We start from the raw sequence: 22,087 nt of genomic DNA on the forward strand, positions 1-22,087 counted from the left end.
ATCTGCAGCTGTTTTTCCTCAATTTGAGTGGTGCCACATCAGCAAATGGAGGTCTTGAAAGATTTACCTTATCCATATGAGTAAGGCTGGGTTTACTCAGATGATGCAGCTCTTTCCCAGTCCTATTTTAAGAGCCTTCTAACCTAACAGGACTATTCATAAAGTTGCATGGTAATGTATCAGACAGTGTTTCTTTGCTATTCATAAGGTTTTCCCTGGCCAATTCTTTAAGAAGTGGGCGGCCTCTTCCTTCTTCCTAGTCTGTCTCAGTCAGGAGATATTCTCCTGATTTAAAATCAGGAAAGGTGTGTGTCAGGGTTGTATCCTTTCACCATACTTATTCGATCTATATGCTTAGCATATAATCCAAGAAGCTGGACTATATGAAGAATGTGGCATCAGGATTGGAGAAGACTCATTAGCAATCTGGGATATGCAGATGACACAACTTTGCTTGCTGAAAGTGAGGAAGATTTGAAGCACTTACTGTTGAAGATCAAAGACTACACCTTTCAGTATGAATTACACTTTAATGTAAAGAAAACAAAAATCTGCACAACTGGACCAATAAGCAACATCATGATAAATGAAGAAAAGATTGAAGTTGTGAAGGATTTCATTTTACTTCGATGTACAATCAATGCCCATTGAAGCAGCAGTCAAGAAATCAAAGTACTTACTGCCCTGAGCTAATCTGCTGCATAGGACCTCTAATGTGTTAAAGAGAAAGATGTCACTTTGAGGATAAGGTGAGCCTGACTCAAGCCATGATATTTTTAATCACCCCATATGCATGTGAAAGCTCGACAATGAATAAGGAAGACTGAAGAAGAATTGATGCTTCTGAATTAGGTGTTGGAGAAGAATACTGAATATATCATGGAGTACCAGAAAAACTAACACATCTATCTTGGAAGAAGTACAGCCAGAGTGCTCCTCAGAAGCAAGAATGGTGAGACTCCATCTCATGTACTTTTGAACATGTTATCAGAAGGGATCTGTCCTTGGAGAAGGATGTCATGTTGGTAAAGTAGAGGGTCAGCAAAAGAAGGGGAAGACCCTTGGTAAGTTGGGTTGACACAGTGGCTGCAACAATGGGCTCAAGCATAGCAATGACTGTGAGGATGGTGCAGGAGTGGAGAGTGTTTCCTTCTGTTGCACACAGGGTTTCTGTAAGTCGGAATTGACTTTATGGCACCTAACAACAGCAGGAGCTCTGGTGGCATAGTGCCTTAGGCACTTGACTGCTAATAAGAAGGTTGGAGGTTCAAACCCACCAGCCATTCCTTGAAAGGAAGACTGGGCAATCTACTTCCGTAGAGATACTACCTTGGAAACCCAAGGAGAGGTCGCTATGAGTCAGGATCAACTCGAAGGCAATGAGTTTGTTTTTTGGGTAACAACAATAACAACAATGGCTAATGAGCGCAAGCATTTCTTTATGTGTTTGCTAGTCGCCTGAGTGTTTTCTTTGGTGAAGTGTCTGTTCATGTCCTCTGCCCATTTTTTAATTGGATTGTTTGTCCTTTTGTTGAGGTGTTGAAATTTTCCATAAATGTTAGAGATTCATCCCTTGTCAGATATGTCATTGACAATTTTTTTTCCCCTAGTCTGCAGGTTCTCTTTTTACTCTTTTGGAGAAGTCTTTTGATGTACGTAAGTGTTTAATGTTTTGGAGGTCCCAGTAGTCTAGTTTATCTTCTGCTGTTTGTGCATTTTTAGTTATGTTTAATACACTATTTACACCATAAATTCTCTCAGGAGGGTTCTCAGGGTTCTCAGTGTGGGGAATAAGAGACATGGAAGAAGCCAGATACAAAAGCAGTCCTGTATTTGAATTGGAAGTGTCACTATGAACGCTTGAGGTATTTTATTACCTCCTAGCTCTGTCTACTGAAAAGATCTGGAAATAGTCCAGCATCCATGAGCACTCTCAGCACCCAGAATGTGGTCTCTAAATGCCACTCCTACTAAAAGAAACCATCAGGTGTGCAAGGATGGGCATGTAAATGGGTCCTCCAGGAGGAAGGATGGAGGGTGGCTGGCCAGGCAGTATACAGCCATCTCCTGGCAGTAGGCATGAGTTTACCAGCAAAGTGGGCAGTACATTGTGGGTTTTCTCCCCATCGCTGCACAGGTGGAAGGCATAGAGTCAGAGGTCAGTGGTGGAGATTGTGTTGATAGAGGGAGGGATGTGTGGGTAAGTGGGGTATAATCCATTTAATTGGAAGGTAACCTAGCAGGAGAGGACATCAGGGGTGAGGTGCAATGAGGGGATTGAATCAGTAGACTAGATGTCGCCAAGGGGTCCTCCAGGAGAAAGGGCAGGAATACATGAACCACATTTGGGGTACCAGGCAGGGACACTCTTGGAAACATGAGGTGCCCAGCTGATGTGTCCCTGGAGCTGGGATGGCTGCCATTGCATCTTCTGCCTGTTCTTTCAGGCTGTTTAATTACTGAGGCCTCATGGTGTGAGCTTTCTACAGCCCTCTTCAAGACAGCTTCTGTCTTAACTTTAGGCAACGTCAATTTACATGTACATAGTTTTTTAAAAGTTAAACACAAACATTTGCTCATTCAGCACACATTGATGGTGCTTCTGCGATGGGCCAGGTGCAGTTCTAGGGCACTGGGATTACCTCAATGAGGAAAACAGATAAAACCCCCTTTTCTCATGGTACTTATTTTTCAGAGGGGTGGGAGAGGTAATCAAGCTACCAAGGTTTCACAGTATGTTGTTGTTACTGAAAAAGCCCTTGTAAGCCCGGGTCTTATGCCATTCCCGTGATCAGATGCAGGTCAGACTGTCATTCACAGGGTTTCCATTGGCTGATTTCCTTCTTCCTGGTTTGTCTTAGTCTGGAAACTCCACCGAGTTGCTATTCATCATCATAGCAACAAACAGAACTCCACCAACAGGTGGGTGTACTGGCTGTCATTCTAAGTGGAATCTACTGCATGCAAGGAGAGAACTCTACCACTGAACCACCTCTGGCCAATTCACAGTACGTTAGAGGGTGAGAAAAAACTGAGCATGGATGGGGAACTGAGAATAGGTGGTGAGAGCTTTCCTCTCCATGGCTCTAACTCATGCTTTACCCCCTAAAATCACACTATGAGCCCACTTCCCCTTACAGTAGGTCTTGGCACACTATGGAGCCACCAGCCAGGTTGACCTCACCCAATTGTCTAAGCCTGGCTGGGCTCACCTCACTTGGCTGTTGAGGCCCAGCCAGGACACGGTAGCATGAGCCTGGAAATGAGGTGGAGATAGGACAAGAGATAAGGACAGGCGCAGAGCAGGTGGAGTGGGTGTGAGTGCAGAGGGGAGGGGCTTCAGGGGCCTTGATAGTCTCTGAGGTTGTCCTCATGAAACCTCATGTGTCCTCACATGCCTGCCCAGGACCCATCTGGGGTTTGACACACCACTATCAGCCCTTGAACCATAACATTTCTCACTTGAGGCTGATGACCCAATCTAGCAATGAGAGCCAATGCTTATTACAGATTGCCCCTCCCCATCCTGCTTCATTTCTCGCCCCATCCCCCTGCCCTGGGACCTCCTTCTCTCTTCTCTTAGGTAGTAGGATCTAGGACCCCCCCACCCCAAAGTCATACAGTGTGTCAGAGCAGGTGGGCCTATGTCCAGATCCCCCTGCTGCCAGAGGGGTGTCTGCCACACACATGCACACTCATACACACTCTCATTCAAACATGCACACTCATTCACAAGCACTCACATATATGCACACTTATATCTATTCAAAGACACAGACATATGTACATACCCACTCACACACTCATACACACTCATTCACACATGCACACAATGAACACACTAAAATGTTCACACACTTCCATAAACACACATGCATGTACTCACACACATGTACTCACACACATGTACAGATATACACATGCACTTATAAACACTCAAACTCACACATGTACACACATATACACAGAGACATGTACTTATATACACATGGTCACACACATATAAAACACACACATGCACTTGCACATGTGCACACATATATACATACACATACCTGCATGCACACTCACACACACTTAATATAAATACACTCATATGCACATGCACACACAGCACACTCACATACGCACACACACACACCTATATGTACACATATTCACACATGTACACATAGGTGAGCTGGCCAGTGTGCAAGTCAGCCCAGCTCCCAGGCCTGTCTCTGCTCAGGTCTGCAGTATTGCTCAGCCCAGCCCTGTGGTCAACCTGGTCCCATGCCCAACTGCTGAGGATCTCTGGCTGGTAGGGTCCAGAAGCCAGCCTGAGTGTGCAAAGATAGGTGGAGGGGCTGCCCTGAGCTGCATGTGCCAGGCCCTGCAAGTAGCCCTCACCCAACAGGCTCACCTGTTAATCTCCGATTTGCAGATCAGCTCGAAGCTGTACTCTTTGGCCTTGGTGGGCTGGAAGATCACATAGAGTTGCAAACTTTCCAGTGGCAAGACTGTTCCAAAGCCATCATTGGGCTGAATGTCCACGAACTGGCAAATGAAAAAGGCCATTGATTGCCAAAATGAGAACGGTCAGTCTTTGCTGGGGGAGTATCCCAGAAGGAGCTGCATGGATATGCATGTAGTAGGGGTGCATGTGAGTGTGCATGTGTGTGTGTGAGAATGTGAGAAAGTGTGTCTGAATGTGATGAGTGTGTCTGAATGTGATGAGTGTGTCTGAATGTGATGAGTGTGTGATGTGTGTGTATGCGTGTGTGATGGGGTGTGCATGTGAGTATGTGTGATGAGTGTGTTTGAGTGGATGGTGGGGTTGGCAGTGAGGTAGCCCTGGAGGGGTGAGGATGCCAGGGCTGGGCTTGTCTTGCCCACCCTGAAGGGCCTGGGTAGGCATGAGTTCTGGAAGGAAGGGTGGGAAGAGGAGTCTGGAGTCCAAGAGACAGTGGGTCACAGAGGTGCAGTGGAGCCAAGAGGAGGGAGAGACAGAACCCAAGCAGCAGCAGCAGATAAAGACTGGGCAAGGCAGAGATACATGGTGGGCAGAGATACAGAGATACAGGGAGAGGACAGGAGAGAGACAGAAGTGGGATGGAGTCCAGAGTAGGGTCTGGGGCCTGTTGGTGCCTGGCACCTGGACCCAGAGAAGCAACTGTCTGTGGCCTGGCCCCTATAGTATCCCCACACTTGGGCCCCTTTTCCAGCCCCTGCTGACAGCTGACCATGGGAGGTACCTTGGGGAGTCCGACGAACCCAAACTCTTGGGGCAGGAGGGAGTGATTGTGGACTGTGACCTTGGTCTTAATTGCCTCGTAGATGGTGCAGTAGCCAAAATCCACTTCTGGGGGACTGATCTCCAAGTCTGAGGTGGTGACAATGGCGTGGACGATGAACCCCACAGGCTTGATCTAGGCACAAAGAGCAAACATGTATGCCTGTCTCCTGCAACTGGTTCTACTGTGCACGTACCCAGAAACAGCCAAGGCACAGTGAGGAAGAGTAAGTGCCACTGCTACCTTGTGGCCACAGTGCACTGATGACAAACAAAAAAGTCTGTTTTTAAAGGAATCGCTTTTCTTGGGAGTGGCCTGGCTTGTGAGACTGTGAGGCTAAATCACAGGGAAGTAGCCAGGAGGAAGCAGGGCCCATGGGCAGGTGTGTGGAGGGCACATGGTACCCACGTGTATGTGGTATATTGTATATGAAGATATGCATGTGTGTATTATAGAGTGCGTACATGTGTGTGGTGTGTGTACCTGCGAGTATGTGTTGGGTGTGTGCATGTGTGTACCTCTGTATATGAGTGTGTGCACACATGTATGAGCACATGTGGTATGTTGAATGTTAACATGGGCACCTCTGGCATGTGAAACATGCCTGTGTATGTGGTGCACTGAGTCTCTATATGTGTGCACCATTGTGTATATGTGTGTGTGAGCATGTGCGCACGTGTGCATGAGTTTGGGGGCCTGAGTCAGCTCGCCCTAGACAGGATTTGGCTCTTGGATGGTCTGGGCTCCCGTCTGTCCCACAGACCACTTCTGATACCTCTGGCAGTCAGCCATCAGAACATGCCCGGAAGGCACGTAAGGGCAGGCTCTGCGAACCCAGAGCCCTACTTTTGAGAGGCCTTACTGTGCAGAGACCAGCCAGCTAGAGCAGCCCAGCTCCCCAGAGTGGCCTGGCTTCTTGGGACTTGAGGGTGAGGTGCTGCACTCAGCATGGGGCTTCACAGACCTGGTCAGCCACCCAGATTGTCATCGGGGCCTCCAGAACTCGGGTCTCCTTGTCAAAGTATTTCCCTGCATCTTCGGGGAGGGAGTGTCTGAAAGAGGCAGGTATGTGCCTATGTACTTTCTTTGTATTTTCTGAAATGCTAGTACAACAGGTCTATAAACAGCAGTTTCAGATCACAGCAAGGCTAAGACATGTGAAACATGGAACCCCAGAGAAGACCCTGGGGTGGACTTTCTGGGCAGGGTGACAATGTACGTGCAGGCTCTGAGTCTTTCTGTGCTAAGTCTCCGAATGGGCTCAGAACCCCAGGGAGCACCATTAGCATCCAACTGAGGGTGGTAGCCTCTTTCTGAACAAATGGACTCAAACCCACATATATACATGAATCCTGTTTTAAATTAATAAGGTGGTTTGCAACCTTAAGGAATCCAAAAAGCCACTTTGAAAATGCATAACCAATTGTTAAAGTTTGCTCTCATTATAAAAGGAAACCAACAGCATGATAGAAATTTCAGGGAGAGTCCAAATAACAAAAGGGAGCTCTGGTGGCGCAGTGGTTCAGCGCTTGGCTGCTAACCAAAAGGCTGGCAGTTTAGCCATTTGAAACCACTCAGTGCCTACTCAGGAGAAAGATGAGACAGTCTGCTTCTGTAAAGATTACAGCCCTGAAAACCCTGTGGGCAGTCCTACTCTGTCCTGTGGGGTTGCTGTGGGTCAGAATTGACTTGATGGCAATGGGTACATACAAAACTTGGGGTCATTGTGATGGGCAGCTGCCAAGGCCAAGTGACAGAGGCAGCTCTGATTTTAACAAACCACCTCAGCTACCCCTCCCAGCCCCTCCCTGGCTTCTCCCTATCCTCTCCCCTCACTCTGGCCCCCTTCCCAGCCCATCTCACCGTGGCAGGAACTTGAGCTGCACTGAGTAGGAAGACAACGCCTGGATGTAGCCAGTCTCGGGCAGGAGCTCTATGTGGGCCCGCAGCTCCTTGCACACCTCAAACCTCAGGCGCAGAGCTGCCTTTGACCTGTGGGTGTTGTCCGACATTGAGTGTATGGGAGACGCATGGTCTGTCCAACATTGAGTGTGTGTGGGGGATGCATGGTCCTGGGTCCCAGAGGTGGCTTTTCCTGAAATGGAAGCTGTGAGTGGTTCTAAAGATAAGAGCACCTCGACTGGAAACAGCACTGACCACCAGCCCAGCGATTCTGGGCAGAGGGTCTGTGGGGCAGGGGGGTGCGGGACCTGGGAGGCAAGTGTGGTGGAGCCCCCAGGGGTTCTGGCCTCCTTCTGGCCAGGCCAAGGATCGGGAAGGTATGCAGGTCCTGGCCCTGCCCTGGGGCAGGCAGGTGCCCGTACCTCGTATCGCTCACCTCCCCCGTGAAGCACTATCTCCTGCAGAAAGAATGAGGGGGCAGGTGTTGTGGGGTGAATCATATCCCCCAAAGAGACATGCTCAAGACCTAACTTTCCCCACCTGTGCAATGACCTTGTTTGGAAATAAGGTCTTTTTTTTGAAATAAGGTCTTTGCAGCTATCATTAGTTAACATGAGGTCATACTAGAGGAGGGTGGATCCTAACCCCATCTGAGACATACACAGGGGGAAGAGGAAGAAGCCACGTGACCACAGAGGCAGAGACCAGAGTGAGCTCCTGGGGCCACCAGAAGTTGCACTCAACAAGGAAAGATCCTCCCCAAGAGACTTTGTAGAGAGCAAGGTCTTGCTGACACCCTGAATTTAGACTTTTGGCCTCCAGAGCCATGAGAGAATAAATCTCTGTAATTTAAAGCTGCCTACTTTGTAGCTCATAGTTACCCCGTGTGTGCAGAGTAGAACTGCTGCATAGGGTTTTCAAGGCTATATGACCTTTCAGAAGCATATCGCCAGGCCTTACTTCTGAAATGCTTCTGGGTTTGAACCATCAACGTTTTGATTAGCAGTCCAGCACTTAACCATTTGTGCCACCCAGGTCTCTATATGAGTTGGAGTTGATCTGAGAGCAATTAACAACAACTTTGTGGTTCCTTGTTCTGATAGCCCCGGAAGACTCAGATGGTGGCCTGGACACCGTGGAGGTGGTTTTCTGCATAGAGACGTGACTCTGTGACCCCTTTCATCCTCCCAACACTCTCTCCAGAGACCATGGAGGAGGGGTGGGATGGGTGCAAGGGGAACAGAGGGGTCTTCCAGGTAGCATCTCTCAGCATCCCACAGTGGTGTGGCAGGTTGCACTTGGTCTCACAGTGCGGTTGGTTCCTGTGCTGTCATAGAGTCTTGAACACAGTGTACACCTGGCCTCACGGTCCACATGTGCCTGCACGTTGATGATGTGTGCTGTGTCTGGGTATTCCCTGTCTCCACATTTAGCTGCCTTCCAGATACTTCCCAGTGAGTATCACAGGCCTCTTAAACTCCACACATCCATCTCCCACCCCTCCCCAGCCTTCCTGAGGAGGGCAGGACACCTTGAGGTGATGTCATACACACCCCAACTTGGGCAGACACCTGTCTGAGTTGACATGTGTGGTATGTCAGCCTGCCTGCTGGGTGCTGTCGTGCTGGGGGCTTCATAATGCCTTGGATCTGTCGTTTGAGAGGAGTGGGAGCCATGCGCACAGCAAGGCCACCATACATGACAGTGGTACTCTGACCCACGATCTGTACAAGCAGCCTCTGTGGTGGCTGGCTCAGATGGCCAGGACATGGTCAGTAACTGCTACTTACCTATTCTGCTCACTCTCTCCGACTCAGGACCAGCTGGAGAAAGCCAAATATGGCCCCTTAGCCAATCACAGGGATACCCCCACCTAGTCACAATCTCCTCACCCAGTGTCTTCCCCAGGGTGCATAGGAGCCATTCTTGCTTCACTTTGGGATCCCTGCCTTGGCCTGTCTCTGAGTCTGTGCATGTGTCCACTCTGAGTAAACCACCTTTCTTCTCCACTGAGGACCTTGTTATTTCCACAGGAGGGGTGATTTCTAAGCTGAAGGAGAAGGCTTAGCCGCAGGGCGCTGGGTCCTTGGTCTGCACAGAACCAGGAGCTTCACTTCAGAGCCTCCTTCCTTCACCTGTCTCTTGGCTGCCCAGCACCCCAGTGTCTGCATCTCCACCACCCTGAGTGTCCCATCCACAAGGATTCAAAGGCAAAAGTGAAGTCAGCTGAGGACCAAGCACAGGGAGCTGCGGGGCACACAGGTCTCTCCCATGGCTCAGAAGGCAGAGAGTCTCCCTCCTCCCTTGTGTTCTTTGAATAGGGAGCCCTGAACCAGCTCCACTAAGTTCTACTTTTTGTCTCATATGCAGCTGGTGGCTCTTCCTTGGATACAAAAGGTGTCAACACCTTTTGCTACCTCCCTGGCCATAAAACTGGCTAATGAAACAAACCTAGCAATGACTAATACTGAACTAAATACCTAACACACCTACACTGTCAATCTGTGCCAGGGCTTGGTGTTCTGAGAGAGTAAAACCAGGCCCCAGACTCCCCCACCCATTACAAAAAACATCATGTACACAGTCAGGGGCAGATGCCCTTTTACCCTAAGATGAACTTGAAGAGCACAATGCCCTGCCTCCCCAGTAAATACACCTGAGCTCTTCCTTCAGGTCCCCACCTCCCTAGTGACATGGTCTATCCCTGACTCTGTCACACCCTCACAGATGGGGCAGCTGTGAGAGGAAACTGCCTTCCCCCACCATAACCTTGGCAACCTGTGTTTTTTCCTTCAAGTTCCTGACATACAAAGATGAAAGCAGAACAGTACAGGCATGGGGTGAGGGTACAAGGGCTCTCCCATGAAGTTGCCTCTGTGTATAGGGGTGGGGCATGCTGAGGCTCCCAGGCCCTCTCACCTGGGACTAGAGACACACAGTGCGATTCATGGAGGTTCACTGCACTCTGGTTTGAAGATCTACTATCATTTTCCACATAAGTTTCAACCAATAAAATGTCTGGACACGGCTGCTGGGATTCTGATGACCTTGCACATATGCAAGGGATAGGATATACCCTCTGCTTTTGGTGTCCCTCTGAGCTTCTGGGACAGCCGCACCCCTTTCCCTTTTCCCCAGATCCCTGGGGGCCCAGGAACCACTGAAAACGCTCCAGAGCCTGTGTGCCTTCATCTGTGCCCATCCAAGGAAAGGGGCTTGCACCATGTGACCTGCGTGTGTGGGGTGATTAATTTCCTATCACTGCTGTCACAACTTCCAGCAGACTCAGTGGCTTAAAACAACACTAATTTACTCTTTCATCGTTCCGGAGGCCAGGAGTCTGAGATGGCTTGCACAGAGCTAAAATCATGGAGTCACAAGGGTTGGCTCCTCCTTGGAGTTTGGGGTAGGGGTAGGGAATCCATTTCCTTGCTTTTTAGGGTTTTCTGAAGCCGTCTGCATCTCTCAGCTCTTGACCCCTTCCTCCATTCCCAAAGCTAGCAATTCCATCTTTCCAACTTCTGCTTCCATCTTAACGTCCCCTCTGACTTTGACCCTCCTGCCTCCCCCTCTTAAGGACCCTGTGATGACATTGGGCCCACCTGGATCATCCAGAACAATCTTCAATCTCAAGATCCTTAGTTTGACCCCATCTAGACAGTCCCATGTCCCACTCCCAGGGCCCCTCCCAGCACAGAGTCCTGGTATAGACAAGACTCACCGTGTGTGCACGAGCACAGAGTCCTGGTATAGCCGGTCATACATGCAGATCTTTAGGTCCACATTGGGCTTTGGCACCCAGACAGGCACGTCGATGGCCACGCCGACAACTCTGAAATACAGCTGAGTTGGGAATGTAAATTCAGCAACATGCTCACGTCAGCAGTGTGGGTACAGAGGAACTCAGGCTGGCAGACACTTGCAGGCAGAGCCCCTGTAACTTGCTGTAACTTTTTCAAGTACCAGAGGTCAGTGTTCAAACAATCCAGGCTCTAAAGTTCTATGGCACTTTTCATATCATATAATTTATAAAAAAAAAAATTTTATAAACATTTCCAAACATCAAAAAAATAGAGAGAATAGTACAATGAATCCTCATGTCACCAACACCAGCTTCATAATTATCAACATTTTAAAGCTTCTTAAAAAACACCTTTTACAAAAGTATAACTCATCATATGGAAAAGTGCACATATTATGAATCTTTCACAAATAGTAAAAAATGCAAGCTTACCATCAGCCCATGAGGTTGGGGTACACATGGACTGGGGTGGGGGCAGAAGAGTTGCTGCCCCCCTCCCCTTTCAAAACCTGTGGGACTTCTGACACTTAGACCGTTCCAACACCCAGATCCTAGGTCCACTGATTTGCCAAAATCACAACCTGTTTCTGGGGCCAGAGATGTGAAGACATCTCATCACAAAGACAGAAGTCTTGTCCACCAGAATGGAGCAGCAGGATGGGAAAAGCAGCAGCATGATGCAAAGATGTTGTGTGCTAGAAAATGCTCCCAGCCAGCTCTGGTGGGGAAGTAGCACTACCCACCCACTGAAAGGGAGCCACCTTAGGAACATCCCCTCTCGGAATGGCTGGCTTTCAGGTGTCACCTGTTTCCTGCTGACCATGGCAATTCACTCATCAGACAAGGGCCAGGGAGGAGAGGGGAAGAGATGGGGTGAGCATGAGCCTGCCTGTACATGGTAGCTCTGAAACAGTAGGGATGCAGTGGGAGGGAATTAAAATGGAAGTCTAATGAAAGCTGTGTAAAACCTAGGGGTTGAGGATCAAGAAGTGGGGAAATAAAAGGGTCCCAGAAAGTTCATTTTCTATTGGCCATAAGGAAGTGTGGGAATTCAAGAACATTTAATTGTGCTCATGTGGAACCTGCACATGGATCGAGAGGCAGTTCAAACAGAACTGTGTGGTTCAAAATTGGAAAAGGTGTACATCAGGGTTGTATCTTTTCACCATACTTATTCAATTTGTATGCTGAACAAATAATCTGAGAAGCTGGACTATAGGAAGGAGAATGCAGCATCAAGATTGGAGGAAGACTCATGAACAACCTGAGACATGCAGAAGATACAACCTTGCTTACTGAAAGTAAAGACAACTTGACTTCCAGCTGAAATGGCAGCTTAGTCAGACACACCATCCTGTCCCTCTACAGTAAAGACCTGAGAAACTAAATGAAACAGATACAGAAGACAATCTTGGAGCCCTAAGCATCAAGTGAAAGGATAAAGAACTAGCTCAAACACTGACTGGAAGAAGAAACTGAAAACAGCAACTGAGAAGAGATAGAGTATAGGGGCTTTGCTAGCTATTGTGGCACAGCATGGTCATCTTGAGACAAAGACAGCCACAATCCTCAGTGAGAAGCACAGAAGGCGACTTCATGGAATTCTCGACAGGACATAGAGTAACTGTGTAGACATATCCTGAGTGAAATAAGGTCCTGATTACTGGCTGCAGCCCACAAGAAGGGCCCAGGTATGGTTGCCCAGGAACCAAAGGAGCACACTCCCCCTCCCCTGACTCTTAGTGGCATAAATCCCCCATCCCTGCAGCTCTGATTGATGGAGACCAAGGTATAAGGCCCACTCTTGCCCCAACTTCCACCCCTCTGCACCACCAACCTAGCTAAGCTCCTGCTGAGAGGTGGTAGCAGTGTGACCCCGCATGCATCCACCTACCGCTCCTTTCCTCTTTCCCTACCCACTGCTTGCTCCTTTCCCTCCCCCACCCAGTAAGCAGTGGCAAATGCCAACTGTATCCATGCTGGCCTGCCACTCATACCCCACCCCCATCCAGCAGGAGGTGGAGACCATGCCCTCACCAGCCAGCACACCACCATGCCTGTTGCCCCACCCACTTGGTAAGGGCCACTGCCTGCTCCTGTACCACTGGACTAATGATAGACAGTGGTCAATGCCCACCCAACAATGCCTTCAGCTGACCTGTAAGACCAGTGAACAGAGACACAGGCTCACACACCCCCAGTTGCTATCTCACTCACCTGGAGACAGGTGGTGACTGCTCCAGTGCAGCCAGACTAGCTACCAGAGTAGCATGCCCATCCCACTTGAACAGATATATCAAAACAAACATAAAAAAATCAGGTCACAGCAAAAAAACATACAATTAATAAATAAATGGAAACAACAGACCACATCAAATCACCTAAAGAAAAAGGACAAGATGGCTTCAGCAAGTAACCAAAATAAAGAACCAGGAAACCTCTCTGAGGGAGAAATGGTTATGGAATTACCAGGTAAGGAATTCAAAATGCAAATATATAGGGTCCTCTAAGAGATCAAAAAAGAGACCAAGGAAAAACAGACAAAATCAAGCAAAACACAGATAAAACTCTAAAAGAATGAATGCAAGAATAAAATGACAAAATAAATAGACAATTAGAAATCATACAAATATACCAACCAGAAATCCAGAAGATTAACACTAAAATTTCAGAAAAAGATAACACGTTGGAAGGACAAAGGAGTAGAACTGAATCAGTGAAGTCAGAATCAGTGAAAGAGGACAAATCCCAGGACATTAATCTGTTAGAGGAACAATCAGAAAAAAGAATGAAGAAAGCCTAATAGTTACGTGAGACGCCATCAAGAGGAATAATTTATGTGTGATCAGAACTGTGGAACAGGAAGAGACACAAAACAAACAAACAACAACAGCAACAACAACAAAAAATACAGGGAAAATTTTCAAAGATTTGTTAGCTGAAAACTTCCCTAATTATCATGAAAGACAAGAAAATATCCACCTAAGAAGCTCAACTAACTCAAATAGGATAGACCCCAAAAGAAAATCACCAAGACATGTCATAATCAAACTTCCCAAAACCAAAGACAAAGAATCCTGAAAAAAGCTCAGGAAAAAGAAATGTTACCTACAAAGGGGAAAATAATAAGACTAAGCTCTAAGTTCTTGACAGAAACCATGTAGGCAAGAAGGTAATGGGATGACATATATAAAACCCTGAAAAAAACTGCCAACCAAGAATTATATATATCCAGCAAAACTGTCCCTTAAATACAATGGGTATTTCAAGATAAACACAAGTTAAGGAAATTTGTAAAAACTAGACCAACTGTACAAGAGAGTCCTTTGGACAGAGAACCAACAATGTCAGACAATAATTTGATATTAAGACACATGACAACATCATCCAGAAACCAACACAGATAAAGAATTATCAAGAATAAAATAATGCTACAAGATTGAAAATAGGGAACTGGACAGTCAATCTGTAAGCAATAACTTCAAAACAAAAAAAGAAGGTATAGTTTACAGAACTTCCACATGGAGAGGAAGTTAAGGTGATGTCAAGATAAAACAAACTGTTTTAAACTTGGGAAGATAAAACTAAATTTCAGGATAACAACAAAGAAAATTAATAAACATCACCAAAGCAAAAAAGAAGAAAATCATAGACTCAGTAAATACAGAAGTAACAGCAATAAAGAAAATAAAAAGAAAATCCATAAACAAAACACCCAACATCGAAAAATATATGGAACAAAGAAATCATGAGCACCACACAAAAAAAGTACAACAAAATGAAAGCAGTAGATTCATATCTATCAATAACTACACTGAATGTAAATAGATTGACTGCATAGAGAGTGGCAGAATGGATAAGAAAACATGACCCATAGATATGTTGCCTACAAGAGACACACCTTAGACCCAAATATAAAAATAAACTAAAAATCAAAGGATAGAAAAAATAAATTAAGCAAATAGCAACCAAAAGAGAACAGCAATGGCAATATTAATCTCTGATAAAACAGACTAAGGCAAAAACCAGCATAAAAGAAAAGGGAGAGCATTATATAATGATTAAAGGGTCAAGTCAATAAGAGGACATAATCATAATCAATATCTATGCACCTAGTGAAAGTGCTCCAAAATACATAAAACAAAGTTTTACAGAATTGAAAAGAGAAATAAACAACTCCACAACAATAGTAGGAGATTTTAACATATCACTTTTGATGAAGGAGAGAACAACTAGAAAGAAACTCAAGAAAAATCCAGAAGATTTAAACAGCACAATCAACCAATTTGATCATGATCATAGACATATATATAACACTCCAGACAACAAGAACATGGTACACATTCTTTTCCAGCACACATGGATCATTCTTCAGAACATATGTTAGGCCACAAAGTAAGCATCTGTAAATTAAAAAGCATTGAAATAATACAAAGTATCTTCTTGGATCACAACACTATGAAATTAGAAATCAATAGCAGAAGAACAAGGAAAAATCAATACATGGAAATGAATAATACCCTGCTTAAAAACCACTAGGTAGTAAATGAAATTAAAAAAAATTCTAGAATCGAATGAGAATGAAAACACAGCTTAGCAAAATCTTTGGGACACAGCAGAAACAGTGCTCAGAGGTCAATTTATAGCTATACACACATACACTAAAAAGGAAGGAAGAGTAAAAATTAACACCTTAACCCTACAACACCAACACAGAAAAAGAGAAGCAAAAAAAAAAAAAAAAGCCTACAGTCACCAGAAGAAAAGACATAATAAAGATTTGAGCAGAAATAGAAAACTAATACAAAGAACCAACCCATTGGTTCTTTGAAATGATTAATAAAATTGACAAACCACTGGCCAAATTAACATAGAAAAAGAGGGAGAAGATGAAAATAAGACAAATAAGAAATGGAATGGGTGACATTACAACAGAAGCAACTGAAACAAAAAGGATAATAACAGAATACTGTGAAGAACTATATGCCAACAAATTTGAAAACGTAGAAGAAATGGACAAGTTTCTAGAAATACATTACCTACCTAAACTAGCAAAGAGTGAGGTAGAAAATTTGAACTGACCCATGAAAAAGGAAAAATTGATGAGGTCATAAAAAAATTCCCAACAAAAACCTTTGGCCCAGAGGGCTTCACTGGAGAATTCTACCAAACATTCAGAGAAGAGCTGATATTAATTCTATTCAAACTACCCTTGAACATAGAAAAGAATATACTTTATTCACTGCCATCAAGTTAATTCTGACTCATAGCAACCTCCACTGGGTTTCTGAGGCTGTAAATCTTTACTGGAGTAGATTGTCCTATCTTCCTTCCACAAAGCAAGCAACTAGTGGGTTTGAACCACTGACCCTTTGGTTAGCAGCCAAATGTCTTATCCACTATACCACCAGAGCTCTTTAGAAAAGGATATAATACTCCCAAATTTATTCTATGAAGCAGACATGATCCTGGTAAGAAATCCAGGCAAAGAGATCACTAAAAAAGAAAATCATAGATCTCTCATGACTATGGATGCAAATGTTCTCAGCTAAATACTAGCTAATAGAATCTAACATCATTTATCAAAAAAATAATACATCATGGCCAAGTGGGATTCATGCCAGGTGTGTAAGGATAGTTCAACATTAGAAAATCAACCAATGTAATCCATCACATAAATAAAACAAAGGAAAAGAACCACATGATCATATCAAAGATCTCTGATATGATCTTTGCTTTGATGCAGCAAAGACATTTGATAAAACCCAACACCCATTCCTAATAAAAAATTCTCAGCAAAATAGGAATAGAAGGGAAATTCCTCAACATAATTAAGGGTCTATACACAAAACCAAGAGCCAACATTATTTTCAATAGAGAGAGACTGAAGGCATTCCCCTTGAGAACAGAAATAGACAAGGATGCCTTTTATACCACTCTTATTCAATATTGTACTGGCAGTCCCAGCCAGAGCAATAAAGTAAGGAACGAAAATAAAGGGCATCCAAATTTGTAAGGAAGAAACAAAACTATCCTTATTTGCAGATGAAATAATTCTATACATAGAAAATCCCAGAGATTCTACAAGAAAACTACTGGAACTAATAGAAGGATTCAGCAAAGTGGCAGGGTACACAATCAGCATACAAAAATCAGTTGGCTTCCTCTACATTAACAAAGAGAACTCTGAAAAGCAAATCAGGAAAACATTACCATTTACAAAAGCCTTAAAAAGAAGAAATAAATACTTTGGAATAAACCTAATCAAGGATCAAGAAGATTCATACAAAGAAAACTACAAAACACTACTGCAAGAAAACAAAGGAAACCTACATAAATAGAACATACCATGTTCATGGACAGGAAGACTTAACATTGTGAAAATGCCAATACTACCCAAAGCAGTCTATAGATATAATTCAATTCTGATCGAGATTGTATCAACATTTTTTTAAGAGATGGAAAAAATAATCAGAAACTCTATACAGAAAGGAAAGAGACCCCAGATAAGCAACGCACTACTGAAGAAGAACAAAGTAGGAGGTCTCACACTTTCTGATCTCACAATTTACTAGACAGCCATGGTAATCAAAACAGCTTGGTAATGGAACAGAATTGAGAACCCAGAAGTAAATCCATCCACTTATGGACAGCTGATCAACAAATGACCAAAATCCATTACCTAGGGAAGAGAGAGTCTCTGGATATCCATTTGCAGAAAAATGAAACAGGATCCATATCTCACACCATATACAAAAAACTAACTCAAGGACCAAAGATCAAAATGTAAAACATAAAACTACAAAGATCATGGGGGAAAAAATAGGGGCAAATCTGTTGTGTTGTTAGGTGCTGCTGAGTTTGTTCCTACTGATAGCTACCCTATGTACAAAAGAATGAAACACTGCCTGGTCCTGTACCATTCTCACAATTGTTGCTATGTTTTAGCCCATTGTTGTAACAACTGTGTCAATCCATTTCATTGAGGGCCCTCCTCTTTCTTTCTGATCCTCTACTTTACCAAGCTTGATGTCCTTCTCCAGAGACTGGTTTCTTCTAATAACATGTCCAAAATACGGGAGACAAAGTCTCGTCATCCTAGCTGCTAAGGAATATTCTGGCTATACTTCTTTCAAGACAGATTTGTTCATTTTTCTGGCAGACATTGGTATATTCAATATTTTTTTTTGCCCACACCACAATTCAAAGGCATCAGTTCTTCTTTGGTCTTCCTTATTCATTGTCCGGCTTTCACATGCATATGAAAGAAACCATAAACTAAAATTCATATGAGGTGATTGAAAAACCAGGGCGTGGGTCAAATACACCTTGGTCATCAAAGTGATATCATTGGTTTTAAACACTTTAAGAAGATCTTTTGTAGCAGATTTGCCCAATACAATACATTGTTTGATTTCTTAACTGTTGCTTCCACAGACATTGATTATGGATCCAAGCAAAAAGAAATCCTTGACAACTTCAATCTTTTCTCCATTTATCATGATGTTGCTTATGAGTCCATTTATGAGGATTTATGTTTTCTTTATGTGAGGTGTAATCTATAGTGGAGGCTGTAGTCTTCGATCTTCATCAGTAAGTGCTTCAAGTTATCTTCACTTTCAGTAAGCAAGGTTGTGTCATTTGCATATCACAAGTTGTTAATAAGTCTTCCTCCAATCTTGATGCCATGTTCTTCATATATTCCAGCTTCTCAAATTAGTTGCTCAGCATAAAGATTGAATAAGTATAGTGAAAAGACACAACCCTGATGCACATCTTTCCTGATTCCAAACCATGCAGTATCTCTTTGTTCTGTTCAAAAAACTGCTTCTTGGTCTATGTACAGTGTCCTTATGAACAATTAAGTGTTCTGCAATGTTACTCATAATTTGCCCTAAGGCAAACTTAAGGGCTCTAGTTTATGGCATAAATAGTCTATCAAACCTAACAAAAAATTCACAAATAGCAGAAGACAAACTAGACACCTGGGATCTCCTAAGCATTTAATAGTTATGTGCATTAAAAGACTTCACTAAAAGAGTGAAAAAGAGAACCTACAGACTGGGTAAAAAAATTTGGCAATGACACATCCGATAAGGGACTAATCTCTAAAATTTATAGGGAACTTCAACACCTCAACAATAAAAAGACAAATGATACAATTAAAACTTTGGCAAAGGACATGAACAGACGCTTCACCAAAGACAATATTCAGGTGTCCAACAAATACATGAAGAGAGTCTCAAAATCATTAGTTATCAGAGAGATGCAAATCAAAACAACAACGAGATAGCATCTCATAGGTCAATTAGCATAACATAGACTATAAAGATAATGTTCTATATCCTATTTTGTTGAGTAGTGACTGAGGTCTTTAAAGCTTGCAAGCATCTATCTAAGATACAACTATTAGTCTCTTTCCATGCACAGCAAAGAAGAGTGAATAAAATCAAAGCTCAAGGAAACAATTAGTCCAAAGGACTAATGGACCACACAAACTAGAGCCTCCACTAGCCCGAGACCAGAAGGACTAGATGGTGCCCAGCTCCCACTACTGATCACTTTGATCAGGATCACAATAGAAGGTACTGGCCAAAGTGGGAGAAAAATGTAGAAAAAAATTCAAAATAATAAAAAAAAACTATACTCACTGGTCTGATGGAGACTGGAACTCCCTGGCAACAACAACAATGATCAAAACAATCTCAGAAAACAACAAATGCTGGCAAAGGTGTGGGGAGACTGTAACTCTCATACACTGCTGGTGGGACTGTTAAGTGGTACAACAACTGTGGTTGTTTTTCTAACTTAAAAGTCAGAAATAGAGATACCATATGATCCAGCTATACCACCAGTAGGAGCTCTGGTAGCATAGTGCCTAAGGCACTTGACTGCTAACCAGAAGGCTGGCAGTTCAAATGCACCAGCCACTCCTCAGAAGGAATGTTGGGCAATCTACTTCCCTGTGATACTGCCTCGGAAACCCAAGGAAGGCTTGCTATGAGTTGGCTCTGACTCAATGGCACATAACAACAACAACAACAACAAATACCAGCACTAAATAAGACCTGTGACATGAATAGAATATGCAACACCCATGTTCATTGCATTATTCACAATAGCAAAAAGATAGAAATAATCTACGTGCCCATCAACAGATGAGTGGATAAACAAACTATGGTAATACACACAATGGAATACTATACAACATTTAAGAGCAATAAAATGAAGAGTGAAGAAAATCAAAGATTCAAGGAAACAATTAGTCTAAAGGACTAAATGACCACACAAACCAGAGCCTTCACTAGCCTGAGACCAGAAGAACTAGATGGTGCCCAGCTACCACTACTGACTACTCTGATCAGGATCACAATAGAAATTCCTGTACAGAGTGGAAGAAAAACGTGGAACAAGATTCAAATCAATAAAAAATACCACAGTTACCATTGTGATAGAGACTAGAACTCCCAAGACTATGGCCCTTACACACCCTTCAAACACGGAATTGAACCCATTCCCAGAGATCACTTTTCAATCAAATAATGTTGTTGTTGTTATGTGCCATCAATTCAGACCCGACTCATAGCAACCCCTCCTTGGGTTTCCGAGTTAGTATCACTACGGAAGTAGATTGCCCTATCTTCCTTCCAAGGAGTGGCTGGTGGGTTTGAACCGCCAGCCTTCTGGTTAGCAGTCAAATGCCTTAGGCACTATGCTACCAGAGCTCAATAGATAGTCCTATAAAGTGACCAATAACACCCGTGAGGATCATGGTCCTCAGAACAATCAACCATATGAAGCCAAAACAGCAGCATTTGCCCCAAAACAAAGTACAGAAGGCAGGAAGGGATAGGAAAGATGGGAGAATGGAAATGGGGAACCCAGGAAGGAAGTGGGAAAAGTACAGTTACATTGAGGAGACTGCAACTAATGTAAAAAATGTATAAATTTTTGAATGGGAAATTAATTTGTTCTGTAAACTTTCACCCAAACCACAATGAAATATTCAAAATAAAATAAAGTGAAGACGATTTGAAGTATTTACTGATGCAGATCAAAGACTACAGCCTTCAGTATTGATTACATCTGAATGTGAAGGAAACAAAAATTCTTACAGTTAGGCCCATAAACAACATCACGATAAAAGGAGGAAAAAATGAAATCGTCAACAATTTCATTCTACTTGGATCAACAACCAATATCAAAGGAAATAGCAGTCAAGAAATCAAACAAGGTGTTGCACTGGGCAAATATGCTGCAAAAGACCTGTTTAAAGTTTTGAAAAACAAAGATGTCACCTTGCTGACTAAGGTGTGCCTGACCCAAGCCCTGGTTTTTCAATTACTTCATATGCATGTGAAAGCTGGACAATTAAAAAAGAAGACAGAAGCAAACCTGATGCATTCAAGCTGTGGTGTTGGTGAAGATTATTGAATATACTATGAACTGTCAGAAGAACAATCAGTCTTAGAAGAAATAAAACCAGAATACTCTTTCGACAGGAAGACAGTGAGACTTTGTTTTGCTTGCTTTGGACATGTCACCAGAAAAGACTGATTTTTAGAAAAAGACGTCCTGTTCGGTAAAGCAGAGGGTCAGCAAAAAACGAGGGAAATCCTCAATGAGATAGATTGCTGCAACAGCCAAAACAATGGGCTGGAATATACAATGATCATGAAAGGGGCGTAGGAGTGGGCAAGGTTTCATTTGATTGTATGTGGAGTCACTATGTCAGGGCTGATTCACAACTACCACGACCACCACCAAGGGAGTGTTGGCGGGGCACCTTGCTGGGGGACAGTGCATTTTGGAAGCTTCTCCTCTTTTTACAGAAGCAGAAAGTTACGTCCAAGTGTGATGGTATGAAAGGAGAAGGAGCTACTAGTGGAATGGAAAAGTAAAATTTTAAAAATAATAAAGGGGAGTTCCGGCAAGATGGCGGAATAGGCACAAGGACTGCACAGATGCTCTTCAGCAAAGAAAAGGGAAATCAATTAACACAGACATAGAAGATAATCTCGGACCCCTGAGCCTTGAAGGGAAGGATACAAAAGTGGACTAAACCCCAACTAGCAGAAGAATTTGCGTGAAAATACCAAAAAAGGAGACA

At 43.8% G+C, this 22,087-nt stretch overlaps 1 protein-coding gene across 1 annotated transcript in view; it reads right to left on the minus strand.

Moving 5' to 3' along the window:
* Positions 1–22,087, minus strand: part of CFAP74 (cilia and flagella associated protein 74) — a 71,694-nt gene that overhangs the window by 15,641 nt on the left and 33,966 nt on the right. Inside the window, exons 13-17 of the mRNA XM_042781599.1 lie at positions 10,897–11,018; positions 7,137–7,265; positions 6,238–6,325; positions 5,235–5,408; positions 4,403–4,536 (exon numbers count right to left, since the gene is read on the minus strand). Coding sequence (XP_042637533.1) covers positions 4,403–4,536; positions 5,235–5,408; positions 6,238–6,325; positions 7,137–7,265; positions 10,897–11,018 — 647 coding nt within the window. The remainder of the gene's footprint in view (positions 1–4,402; positions 4,537–5,234; positions 5,409–6,237; positions 6,326–7,136; positions 7,266–10,896; positions 11,019–22,087) is intronic.

The sequence above is a fragment of the Orycteropus afer genome, unplaced genomic scaffold (assembly GCF_000298275.1).
Source record: "Orycteropus afer afer isolate SDZICR_OR568_19922 unplaced genomic scaffold, OryAfe1.0 scaffold00136, whole genome shotgun sequence".
NCBI classification, from domain to species: Eukaryota; Metazoa; Chordata; class Mammalia; order Tubulidentata; family Orycteropodidae; genus Orycteropus; species Orycteropus afer.